Source organism: Hippoglossus hippoglossus, chromosome 5, assembly GCF_009819705.1.
Source record: "Hippoglossus hippoglossus isolate fHipHip1 chromosome 5, fHipHip1.pri, whole genome shotgun sequence".
Classification (NCBI taxonomy): domain Eukaryota; kingdom Metazoa; phylum Chordata; class Actinopteri; order Pleuronectiformes; family Pleuronectidae; genus Hippoglossus; species Hippoglossus hippoglossus.
In genome coordinates, this window is record NC_047155.1 from 8,498,707 (window position 1) to 8,511,112 (window position 12,406).

The 12,406-nt window shown below is 43.9% G+C and overlaps 1 protein-coding gene across 2 annotated transcripts in view; it reads right to left on the bottom strand.

Annotated features, from left to right (window-relative positions):
• Positions 1–5,441: 5,441 nt before the first annotated feature.
• The window catches only part of LOC117761766 (cadherin-22-like), a 146,649-nt gene continuing 139,684 nt past the window's right edge, over positions 5,442–12,406 (bottom strand). For both annotated transcript variants that reach the window (XM_034585980.1, XM_034585978.1), the window contains one exon: positions 5,442–7,326. In XM_034585980.1, the coding sequence (XP_034441871.1) occupies positions 6,785–7,326 (542 nt within the window). In that variant the 3' untranslated portion in view covers positions 5,442–6,784. The remainder of the gene's footprint in view (positions 7,327–12,406) is intronic.

Sequence of the window (12,406 nt, forward strand, 5' to 3'; positions counted from 1 at the left end):
AGCGGCACGGTGAGCGACACTGAAGCTCCTCAGCCTCATAGATGTCCATGTTAATGATATGTAGAAAAATAAAATAAAACACGTCGTCCCTCATGTATCCAAAGCACGCATGAAAGAACGCACTCCACTGCACCCACACGGGCGGCGAGTCAAGAGGCTACGCGGCACAATGATGTTCTTCAGTTGGTGTAGCGAGGCCTCAGTGAGATGTCCTCCTTTATTTAAAGTGACAGAGATGCTGCAGCGGCAGACTCCAAAGTAGTAACACAGACAGCGTCAAATCAATTGTCTGCTACACTGGCAATGTGCACTGAGTTATAGAGGAGTCACCGCTGACCTCTAAATCAGGTGCACACGCTTTCAATTGACTGCAGCACACCGACGAGCAGGTGCAGCTTTTATCTGAACCGTAATGTTTTATTTCTTACATGTGTGTAGTTGCTAAAATATCTTTAAGGCCTGTTGGGTGTTGATGGGATTGACAAAACCACTTGAGGGCGACAGGTTTAATCCCAGTAAACCCTAAAGTGATGTGTTTTATTGTTGTAATGACCAAACATTTAATGTGCTAAGGTTCCTGTGATACTGTGTTCTTGTTCTTTTTCTCATGAGCTGCACGTCTGGGAGCTTTGAAGAATCAAAACTAAGACCAACAATCCAGAAACATAAAGGTCTGGTGAGTCATTCTGCTTCCTCGTCTCTGCAAAGTTACAACTGAACAAAGAAACACACACACAGGGACAGACAGGGACAGATAGGGTCGTCTCAGCCCGGAGACAAAAATCCTTGATTTGGGAAATAGCAGGTTTAAATACCCCCTGGATAAAACCACCTGGATATCAGCAAGCTTGAGACAAACCAGACAGCTAAAGCAGTCGACTACATTAAAATCTTTATAGAGGTTGTGAGTAAATGCACAGTTACTCTCTGACATTACATCCAGACTGGACATAACTTCACTGGGCTGGGAGGAAAAAGGAAAAAGGGAAATCATAGATGGAGAGAAAGAAACTTACAGCTTCATCCCTCCCCGAGACCTCACTTGGTAAAGTCCTCATTGGCAACACCTGGTCAAGAATCTGTTGATCATCCGTCCACACCTTCGTCCACGGAGACCCAACAGTTAAATCAGATGGATCCTGTTTTTTATTTATTTGTATCTGCACCAAATTTCAAACACTCATTATTATCAGTCCCCTAAATATGCGGGAAAAAAAATCTTTTCACCAAAATCAACAAATTATCGCCTGAGAAATGATCTCGCACTGTTAAATAAGTTTAAAGAAAAGTCAAACACTGAATCAGCTCAAATTCAATCAAGTGGCGCCTAATTACACACACTCATTGATATCAGTCTACTTAACATGCCTGGTTTTTATTCTTGGATTATTCCTGGAAAAAGAATATTGAAAAATGGTGTCAAAGAAAAGTGATAAAGGGATCCGGCCCCTGATTCAGATCCAGACCCAAACCGAATGAGTTCTTTCCCGACCCACAAGTTCCATGGAGATCTGTTCAGTTGTTTTTATGTATTCATTCTTACACACAAGCCAAATAACTAACAAACAGTCAGGGCTGAAAACATAACGTCTTTGGACAAGATAATTAAGAAATAAAATATATATAACTGTACCAAAGTATCACAATGCGATAAATATATACTGTATATATATATAAATACCATGACCATGAGGTGAAGGGGTGATTACAGCTGCCTTCCTTTAATTCAACATAATTTAATAAAGCAATTTAATTACATAAATAAAGCTCATAGCTGCAGGAAAAGAGGTTCGTGGTGGTTTTGCGTCATCACACTTGCGTCACTCCACCGCCCCATTCATTCTCATGCACGGTTACTGCCGTGCATGAGAATGAATGATGGACATGAATTTGTGCACGACGACACAATGAGGAACGTTCTGACAGTGGCACGAGGATCAGCTGAACCAGACATCAAGGACAATTACAAAACAGCAAGGTCGAGCGTTCGGGCACAATGTCCTCATCTGATTCCTCTGTAGGGCGCTCCAATCCATTACATAACACGGGGCCGTTACAGATGTTGGTTTTCAGGCACATTCCTCTGTCAGACCAGCAATTTGTCACTGACTCGGAAAAAAACAAGCCACGCACTGTCGATGTGTGAGAGGACTTTTTTTTAAATAGAAGAATTTAAATAAGCCTCTGCGATCATCTTAATAACTTCCCCACATTGACAGTTTATACACGTCCCGGCAGAAACAGGTAACACGTCCCTGCAGGAGTCCCTCGGTTCCACTGGTGGTTAATCCCACACCTGCAGAGAATATCTGGGGCTTTTTTAACTTCGTCCAGGCCACTGTTACTTTGGCTCGCTGCCATTTCTGAGTAGTTTGGGGGAACTTCTGGACTGAAAGTGACTGAATAGCGAGGTCTTATATGGGTGAGCTGTAATAGCCAGAGGGATTTCAGAAGTCCACACAGACCAAAAGAGGAAACCAGCCACCAGATGAAACCTGCAAAGGGCTTTTTGCTTTCAAGTGGAATCAGCAGAACTTGAAACTCATCATGATTTCGTGATGGACTTTTTTTTTTTACGCCATTTATCATCCTTCAGACTCCTTTCTTTTATATATAAGATAAATCAAAATCATCTTTCATAACTTATCACTATTAAAGTCTGGTTACGTCTGCCCCTGCACACATTTTGTCCTTGCAGCGTCTCATTCTCCACCGGGGCCCACATCCAACATTCAGAATTAAAGACAGGAGCAGCCGCCTTTCTCCATCAGGGCCTCTGTGACTTTGAACAACCTTCCCGAGGAGGCAATGACTGGATCAATATCATCTTAACGTCATAAACCTTATTTTTTGAAGAAGTGTTTATATTTGATGCTGGCACTGTCACCTCAAAGCCCCAAAAAAGTCCCATAAAAGTCCCATTTTCCTCCATGTTCCGGTGTAGGTTTCCTCCCACAGGCCTCAGCCTCGGTTGAGCTCCTAATTGCCCATGGGTCTGTGTGTGTTAGTCCTGTGATAGACTGGTGAGAGTGCCCAGAGTGTGGCCTGCCTCTTTTCCAATGCATGCTGGGAAACTCTCCTGTCCTGCTGTGACAGGATAAACGGTTCAGATAATGGATGCATGTTGGTATTTGCTGTGTTTGTGCTTTTTTTCCCCGCTACCCTTATTATTCATACACCAGAAAGACGACATGAATGCTCCCCCAACAATCAAGTCAAATCATCTTGATTGCCCCCTGGTGGCTGGCTGCACTATAGGTCATAAACCCCGCCTGCTCCATGTGAGCAGATGGGACATGGGCCAACCTAAAGAAGTCAAAGTAAACGTGATACAAATGAAAGATAAAGATGGTTTCTGTCATTTTAAATATTCTTATGACACTGATGTGTCTCATTTTTCTGTTAAGTTTGGATTTGAGAGACCGACTTGGGCTCTAAATGACATCTAAAGTACAAGATGGCAGAACCTTTATCTTGGAAATATTAGCTTCAAGAAGTGGAGACAAGTTTTGTTTGAATTGAACACCCCTGAATCCTGGTTGAATAACAGACTCAAGAAATAAATGCCACCATTGTTTTTGATGCATTTCTGTATGAAATGAATGGAACAATCGTCACAGGCCTGAGTCGTTACACTTTGAAGAGAAACATTATCTTCATCATCATTATACAAGCTTTGAGTGAAGTGCGTGTCTGGGCGTGAGTGACACTTTGAGAATAAAACAGCAACACCGTTCTCTACCTAAGTGCGTTTTTTGTAAAAAAAGTCAATGGCCATCTAAACCACAACAGTGATCACACTTAATTAATTCAGATTCTGCAGAGTGCTGCATTTGCATCTGTTGTGGCAGAGCCGGATTCGCTTGTGTGGTGTGTTTCAGCTAAATGGATTTGTTGTTACCGGTGAAAGTGAACGTTTTTGTTTTGAACGCGTCTGGAAACTAAATAACGACTGTTTTTCAGCTATGAGGCTGTATATATATATATATGATTGATATTTTCTGAAGCGCAAATTCATATTTCCCCTCCAATGTTTAATCAATTGTCATTACCCAGCCGGGGCCAGAGAGAAGAGACGAGGATATTTAATGTGTACACAAACACCGATCCCTCTGGAGAAGTGTCAATCACAACACATCCATCTGCATAAATAATGATGACTCTCGTGTTGCCCTTGGAGTTTTGGGGTTGGGGGGGGGGAGGAGGGGTGTGTGTGCTCCCGTGTGCAGGTCACCACTAACGAACAGCATTTACTCTGACGAAGATGGAAGATAAGAAAAAACAAGGCTCATTTGCAGGGGGTGACCCGAGGAGCTTTCTTCCCCCCCCGAACATGTGCTTCCTCATTTAACCTCAGCTTTTCACAGCATTAGTCACATGAGCTGTGGTCGTCACGGTGACATTGACTTGTTCGGAGTTTCTTCCGAGGCGGACACGAACTCACCCCTCCCCGTGCGGCTGTACAGCTTGTGCTGACCTATTTGTGTACATCCTCCCGAACACTGACATTTGTTTTTTCAATTTGTAAACGCTGTCAGGCTAAAGGCTGTGATTAATAATAGATGGCTTAATCACTCCTTCGTTACGTAAAATAAATACATACACTGCAGCAGTATATATGGCTCAGTACAGTAAGTGTGCTGCAAACTGGGATTCAAATTATGAAATCAATTTAAGTTTAAACTTTAACCTTGTTAAATTACTCTCCACATTTTCCCGGGATATTCATCTTTAGGCAATTACAGTTTTAAAACGGTCATTTACATAATTAATGATAATAAGTGAGAGCCTGAAATGCAGCAACACCGTGAAGTCCAGCTTCGCCGCTGATCTGATAATTCTTGCAACACTCCTCTAATAGACAGAAAAGAAAATCTGCAATACTTTCCATTTTTTCAACTCTCACCCACTTTAGCTCGATCTGACGAAACCAAAAGTCTGGAAGCGGTCTTTGCTCAGCAGTGATAGATAATTATTGTTTGAAACACAGTTCAATGTCAACTCTCAGCAAACAATTAGTGGACACAGCAGACCTACTGGTGACAACAAAAAGAGCTGACATTTCCTTTGAAACCCGAGTTATGAAAGCAATTGAATGTGAATGCCAGACACTGTCTGACTGGCCATTTCCGCAGCAGATCATAAAGATGAAAGCAACTTCATATGCCTCGGCGTCCTCCGGTGGCTACGACAATTACAGTCGTTTGGCAGGAGGGAGACAGGAGGGAGCCGCACCGAGAGCCCAGCCTTTGTTTGGCTCTGGCCTGTCATATGGTCTGTTTGCTTCCATCCAGGACCTTTCTCTGAATCTACCCCCGGTGTAAACACAAACTAGCTCCACGATTATTCATATTTCAGGGGACATCTTCAGCAAACAATGGCCGGGCAGATGGATGCTCCACTTACTTCACCGGGGTATATTTCACACAATGAGATGTAAGTTTGTAGCAAAAAAATTAAATATTTATTCGTTGGAATCTTTTCTTTAATTTCCGATACATTTTGCAAGTTAAGGTCGACATTGAATAGGTTGTGGATAACAGGTGAATGTGGACCAGTCCATTAATCACGGTATCAGCCTTGAACCACTCGTTTTTAATTAGACACGACAAATGTCCCTTCCCCCCCCCTCCCACCCCAAAAAGGAAACAAAAATATCAAAAGCATAATAAAACGTCTCAGGATATAAAATTAATGGAACATATTGAACACATTCACACACAATTCTGGAATGAAGATTGGCTCCCTGTGGGACGAAGGCGGCCACCAGCCAATTCCATGAAACAGTCATTTTGATTAGTCTTAAATCACTGCTGCGGTTTGTGCCTTATTGCCTTACAACTGGCTGTGGACGGGATAAGAAAAGAAATTGTTAACACACAATTGTCCCTCAGTTTTGTGACCTTCAAACAAAAACAACCCCCCCCCCATAGTAAATCACTAAAATACGGCAAAAAAGTATGTCAGGCATCAAGCATTCAGACTGAACTGGCAGCTCTCGGAGTTTCCTTTCAATGCGTCTGTTCCCTCTTTCTGTTCGCCATTTATTTTTTTTCTCTCTTAAGTCGGTTATTTTACAAAAGCGGTCATAGAAAATAAATACAAATATTTTCCAGAATGTAGTTTTTATATGACCCGGGCGCCGTTTCTGCAGCAGCATTGTGTCGAGTCCTCTGCCGTGTTGCCGGTCGTCCTCCTCGTTTCCCCGGTTTCTTCGGCACTTCGGCAGAGTTCACTGTCGCAGCTTTTCATGATGGTAATAATGATGTAAAATAAATAAATAAATACATACAAACAAATAAATACATAAATATTTCCTCCTTAAATAAATACTTGTTTCTCAGACAGTTTGCTTTGACGTGTTTTTTTTTTTTTCTTTCTCTGAATTCTGAAAACAGTCTCATAGCTTAAAATAAGGATTTTCATTTACGGTTAGGGAGAGAAAAGAAGTCGTCCCTTCACACGTGACTAGACGTGGACGTCTCTCTTTTGTTCCTCTTTCTCCCAACATCGCCAGAGCTTTCATGTTGACGTCTGAAATCTCACAAAAAAACAATCAGAAGTAAAAAATCTCGAGTTCAAACTTTGACGCCGGGAACTTTCTTTCAAAGAGATAAAGAAGCTGTGCTCTGTTTTAAGGAGTACACAGTGCTGGCTCTGATGATCTCAGTAGAGGGCCAGAGGGTGAGAAGAGGAGGCAGAGAAGGAGAAGAAGGAGGAGGAAGGAGGAGGAGGAGGAGGAGGAGAGGGAGTTTAAATGTCTCTCTGCAGAGGAGGAGCTGTGCTAGGATCCTTCCTCCTCTGGGTTTCCCGGAGCGTAGTAGCCCGCCAGTTGCCTGAAACGCGGCCCCCAGTCGCTGAGGTAGGAGAAATCCTGCTCCGAGGAGGTGGACAGCGTGTGGATGGAGCTGAGTGACAGCGCTGGTGAACTGGAGCCCTCGAAGGCGTACGTCTGGAAGGAGTCGTACGGCGGGACCGACAGGTCAGCGTCGGCCTGCTCCACCTTCTTCCGGATGTAGCCTTTGAATAGGGAGAAGTCTGCCGTCGCCGCAGCTGCCGCCGCCGCGGTTCCCTCTGCACCACCAGTTCCTCGGCTCGCCTGTATCCACTGCGGCAGTGAGCGAATGTCCGGGCCAGAGTCACAGCTCTTGGCCTCTGGGAAGTCATAGAGGTTCCTCAGGGCGCTCATGTCGTACGCCTGAGTGTCCTGCTCCCCTCCGCCCTCGTCATTGTACTTGATGACGTTATCCCTCATGTCCTCCTCGTCCTCTGCCATCCGCTGGCCCTTCCTGTGGCGTTTCAGGGTCAGGATCAGCAAGACGAGAACTGATGGAGAAGGACACAGAATAAGATGCAGAAAGAGATGAAGGCCAAGCTGCATTCCACATTAATACTAAACATGTACGAGTTCATACAGAAAACATTGCTTTTCTCCAGTGTCGGGACATGTTGCACCTTTTTTTACAAAACAACACAGAGGTTGGGATTTGTCAGATGAAGCCGAACAGGAGGATGAGATAAAGCCAGGGAGAGAGACAGGTTCCTATTTAAGGGATTTTATAAACTGTCATTACAGCAAGTCATTTGAAATCTGCAGCTTTAACTCTCTGCACAGTAGACATGGATTAAGATCTGTCAGGCTGAGTTTAAAGAGCTTCCATGCAAAATGCTACCCCTCTTCATGCTGCTAAGAATAATAACATAACAATCCAGATTCAGGGGATTCAGAACTACCAACTTTTCTAAAAGAAAATAATCGTACTAAATGTGCACACACACACACACACACACACACACACACACACACCCACACACACACGGTGCTGAAAAGGAAACATGCACTGTGCATGATGGATTTGCAAGTAATCTTCCATTTAAAGAAAATCTAAATCCAAATGTCATTGTAACTTGGTTTCCCCTCCCAGGGCAAAGGCACAGCAGGGGAAGATAATATATTATTAAGTTTTACATTACAAATGCATGAACATTGATTTTTTTTCACAACACTGATTGCCTTGCTCAGAAATATGATTCAAATGGCCTAATGGAGGCCAATCTGTATATCAATACTCATCCAAGTTGAATGAAACATATTCTCTGTGGTTCCATCACCCGAGTTAAAACAGAGAAGAGACAAGCACCTACAAAAAAAAGTAAAGAAATACCTCAGAAAATCTGGTTCAGTATTTGGATTAAAAAGAGGAAAACGATGGAGATGGATCACTGATGTGGACTAATGAGAGGGAAACCAAGGCCGTATGCATGGATGAATCAATAGGAGTTTGATTTCAGCTTAGTTATTTTAATTACTGCCCACGTTTCTGATAAGAGAAGTCTCACTTATAGACCTATAGCTTCATCATCTCTCATCGGGGCTGCAAACCCCCGTATGAATCCTGGTGGAGCTTTTCCAATGTCACCCAATGTCATTTCAGAGGCCGTTGAAAAAATAGACATGGATGGATTCTGCACACCGGAGAAAAATGACAACGAACAAGTTTGGTTTTATTGATAAGCAGCGATCGTCTCTTTTTGATCAAGGAATTAATTCACAAAGAAAAACGTGGCCATGTTGTTGATTTACAAAACATGGGGAATTTTCTCAAATACAATCATACATCCTGATTAGAGAGAATAACTCTAATAATCCTACTAATAAATTACTGGGATGATACTGTCGTTAGAATTGTGCAGGGACCAATTTTTACATAGATGATTATTTATTATCTCGTGTTGAATGCTGCAGCTGGCGAAACGGGCCTGATTCATTTGTTTACGTCTCTGTAATGGAGAACTGATCAGAATAAATGTGATCGTTTCCAGAAGATGTTAATGTCCTCCCACTTTACAATCACGTCCATTAGCGGAGTTAATTGATATGTGCTTTTTTAAACCGATTATCAGGAATCATTCTACATGCAGGGAAATGCCGGCTCGTCGTGCTTGTTATGAAGGAATTTCAGTGATGGAAAAAAGAAGGGTAGAAGCCACGTAGCCAAGAGGTGAAATATTTGCCCCGGAGTTGCTCGGCTTTGACTGGCAGCAGGATGTGTTTCTTGTGGCCAGTCAGCTGTGGACTGTGTATCCACAGACAGAATCCCTTTTTTCTTTCTCCAGCTACTCCCCTGAAAGGGATGCCAGTGAGGGGACATTTATAGAGATCATTAACCGGTCGGCACCATGCATCTTCTGGAACAGATAGCCTGTTGCCTAAAACAAATGCCTACAAGCCCACAGAGATATAAAGACCATCAATTATACAGGCATTGTTTGATGCTCCGAAAACCCACCGGTAAAGTCAAACTACATCAATGTCAGGACCTCACATCGGCTGTGTACAGGAAATGTACACGTTCAAGCACATGTATTAATATGCATGAAAAAAAGCCCGTGGACGAATGTGTTCTTACAAAGTGACCTTCAAAGTCAGGATGTGACAGTAAAACACCATATTTCACCTCCGCTTTCCTTTTTCCGGCTCTTTTCTTTCTCCGGAGCAAAGCAACAGTTTCAAGCGTATGATGTTTACAAATGATCTTGTAAATGGTCTGAGAAATAACTTGCATCGTGAAAACGCCCCGTGTGTTGCTTTCCCAGAAAGCGGCGCCCGTGTAATGAGCCGTGCTGATCTTGAATGGGGACTTCACGCAGGATCTCTGCCTGATAACGTACGGGCGTTCTTCTCTTACATTGTTAGCCGGGCTCCGTTGGGAGAGAGGTGTCTGTAACTATTGTGCTTATTCTTCTCCGCCGTGAATGGGGTGAAGTAATTGCCACTGGGTCGGAGGAAACAGTCATGGTTTGTGGTAAATTGCGGCGCGCGCTGCCGTGCATACTAAACGAGCGCTAAGACAATCACTCTTAATTCAGTCTAATGAGGAGAGTAAGAGGAAGGAAGAAAACTTGATGTTATGAACTCCCTCATACGTGCAGATCAGCTGTTTCTTCAGTAATCGCTGTTAAAAGGAGTCTGTGGCAGATCTGAGGGACGCAGCAGACGATCAGATAACCTCACTTCCTCACTGATAACATGTGACTACCTGCTATGTATACGGCTGCTTGAACTGTAAGCCACTGAAAAGCTATTTAACTTGGAGATTAGCCCGCCTCAGGCAATCTTAATACAACGCCGCTGTACAGATCTTACCTTTGTAGGAAGCATGTGTGGACATGTGTGTATAGCTGCCTCCTATACGTACAAAGCAGGTCCCCTTGTGTACAGATGTTGCGGGGAGTGTTCCTGACAAGACGGTTAATTTACCCTTGGGCTGCGCTGGTTGCCCCCACCCAGGAGTTCATTGCAAGCAGATGGGAGGTAATTGGAATGGATGCATGCAGATGCTGCGGCGCGGTGGAATGGATTCATCACATCAGGCCTATAAATGAGCTGATGGAGGGACTGTTTGTTTGTAAGGTAATTAGGCAGAAATTTGTTTTCATTTTTCTCATCATCCAACAATTGATGTAATAGAGGTGGTCCAGTCTCACGAGAGAGGCAGTGCTGGCTGGCTGGTTAGGCAGTCGTTGCGTGTGGTGTGTGTGTGGTGTGTGTGTGTGTGTGTGTGTGTGTGTGTGTGTGTGTGTGTGTGTGTGTGTGTGTGTGTGTGTGTGTGTGTGTGTGTGTGTGTGTGTGTGTGTGTGTGTGTGTGTGTGTGTGTGTGTGTGTGTGTGTGTGTGAGAGGAGACGAGGTGCACGCAGTAATGGTGCTAAGAGAGAATGGATTGCATTGCAGTGAATAGGTGACGACTGATTTAGTGTGTGGATGTGTGCTTAGCATTCGTGAGTGGACACGTACGAAATGTGTGTGTGTGTGTGTGTGTGTGTGTGTGTGTGTGTGTGTGTGCGTGTGCGTGTGCAGGGTTAGGTAAAGGAAGGACAGGAAAGTATCGGGCAATGTGCGATGGGAATGATGAGATTGCCGCCGCGCTCCCGTCTGTTTTTCAGAACACACAGCTCGACCCTGCTGATGCCTGCAGCCCTGAGATCTTACCATCGACGTGATGACTGGCAGAAGCCAAGTGCTCGGACTTAGCCTGTACTTCAGAGTGTTGATGAGGCGCGTTCGGTCCATTTCTAACCAATCAGTCACTCCGAGTGGCATGGGCTTAGCACCGATTAGAGTCCCTGACTACTGGAATCAACACGGCACCGTCTACCAAATGTCGGTCTGTCTGTCTGTATGTGGAATGCATGTATCAGGAACCGGTCATCTTATCAGCTTCACACAGAAGAAAGTGTTCGGTGCCAAGTTCAGTGCAGTTCGGACATGCAATATATTCAATATCAATGAAAATTCAATTAACAGCGCTCTGTTGCAGTCCGTGGGGGCGGGGCAGCGTGCTAACAAAAATAAAACGTCTTCTTCTAGGTGCCTGGATAAACTGCAGCAGTGGGATCTAACTGTGGCTCAAAATTGCCACCAGATCATTTTGATAATTTGATTATTTTCATTTCATCACATTGGACTGAGACACAGACACACGGCACAGGAGCTGATCTCAGTCACGGCAACAACACTTGACTATTAATCCTTCAATGCAGATAAACCAGGTAGGATGGACACAATGTTTTCACTCTAGACTGTTCGTAAAAAGCTCTGCAGACAACAACCTCCATGCAAACAATAAGTGACAGTATATAATGAATAATTCAGAATCAGGCACAGGAGCATTAACACAGGCCGAGCATCAGCCTTTTCCAAACAGGCAGGTTGAGAACGGGCACTGCACTAGTTTCATTAATGGAATCAAAATGGCTCATGAGACGATACCAACATTTTGAAAGTCTTTGGCACAAGTGTGATACGTCTGCTTCTCCTGTTTAGAAAAATAAATTGTCCCATGCACGTCCCTGCACAGGGTTGAGCTTTTAAAGTTCAAATAATAGTTTTTTACTCAGGCCTTGGAGAGGATGTCATCTGTCCCAGGATACCAAAACCACCGCACACTGCAAACACAGTTTTCTTCTTTTTTTTTTATAGCCAGCAGAGGCTGCCTCAGATTTGAACATAACATTTTTTGTTGAGGCTCTAAAAGCCACGATAAATAAATTATGCTCGGCTTTTGAAGTTCACTACAGTGGATGGTTTGGTCAATGGAGACAGAGGTTTAACAGCCCTCATTAGGAGAGCTCTTAAACAAAACACAAAGCAAAGTCAAGCCTCGGTAACTGCTGCCTCCTGTCACATCGTCCATCATTCACTGCCGGCACGGTGTAAAAATGTGTAGAGGCAGGAGCGGGGGAGACAAAACAACATGACAGCGATGTCGTTTCTCGCTGTCACTGAGGAGTGGGATGCAGAGATGTGCAGGAGGGGGAGAGGGAGAAGGCAACTCATAAAATTTTCAAATATGACAATACCAAACCTCTTCATTCCCTGAGAGGGTGAGCATGTGCGTGCATGTG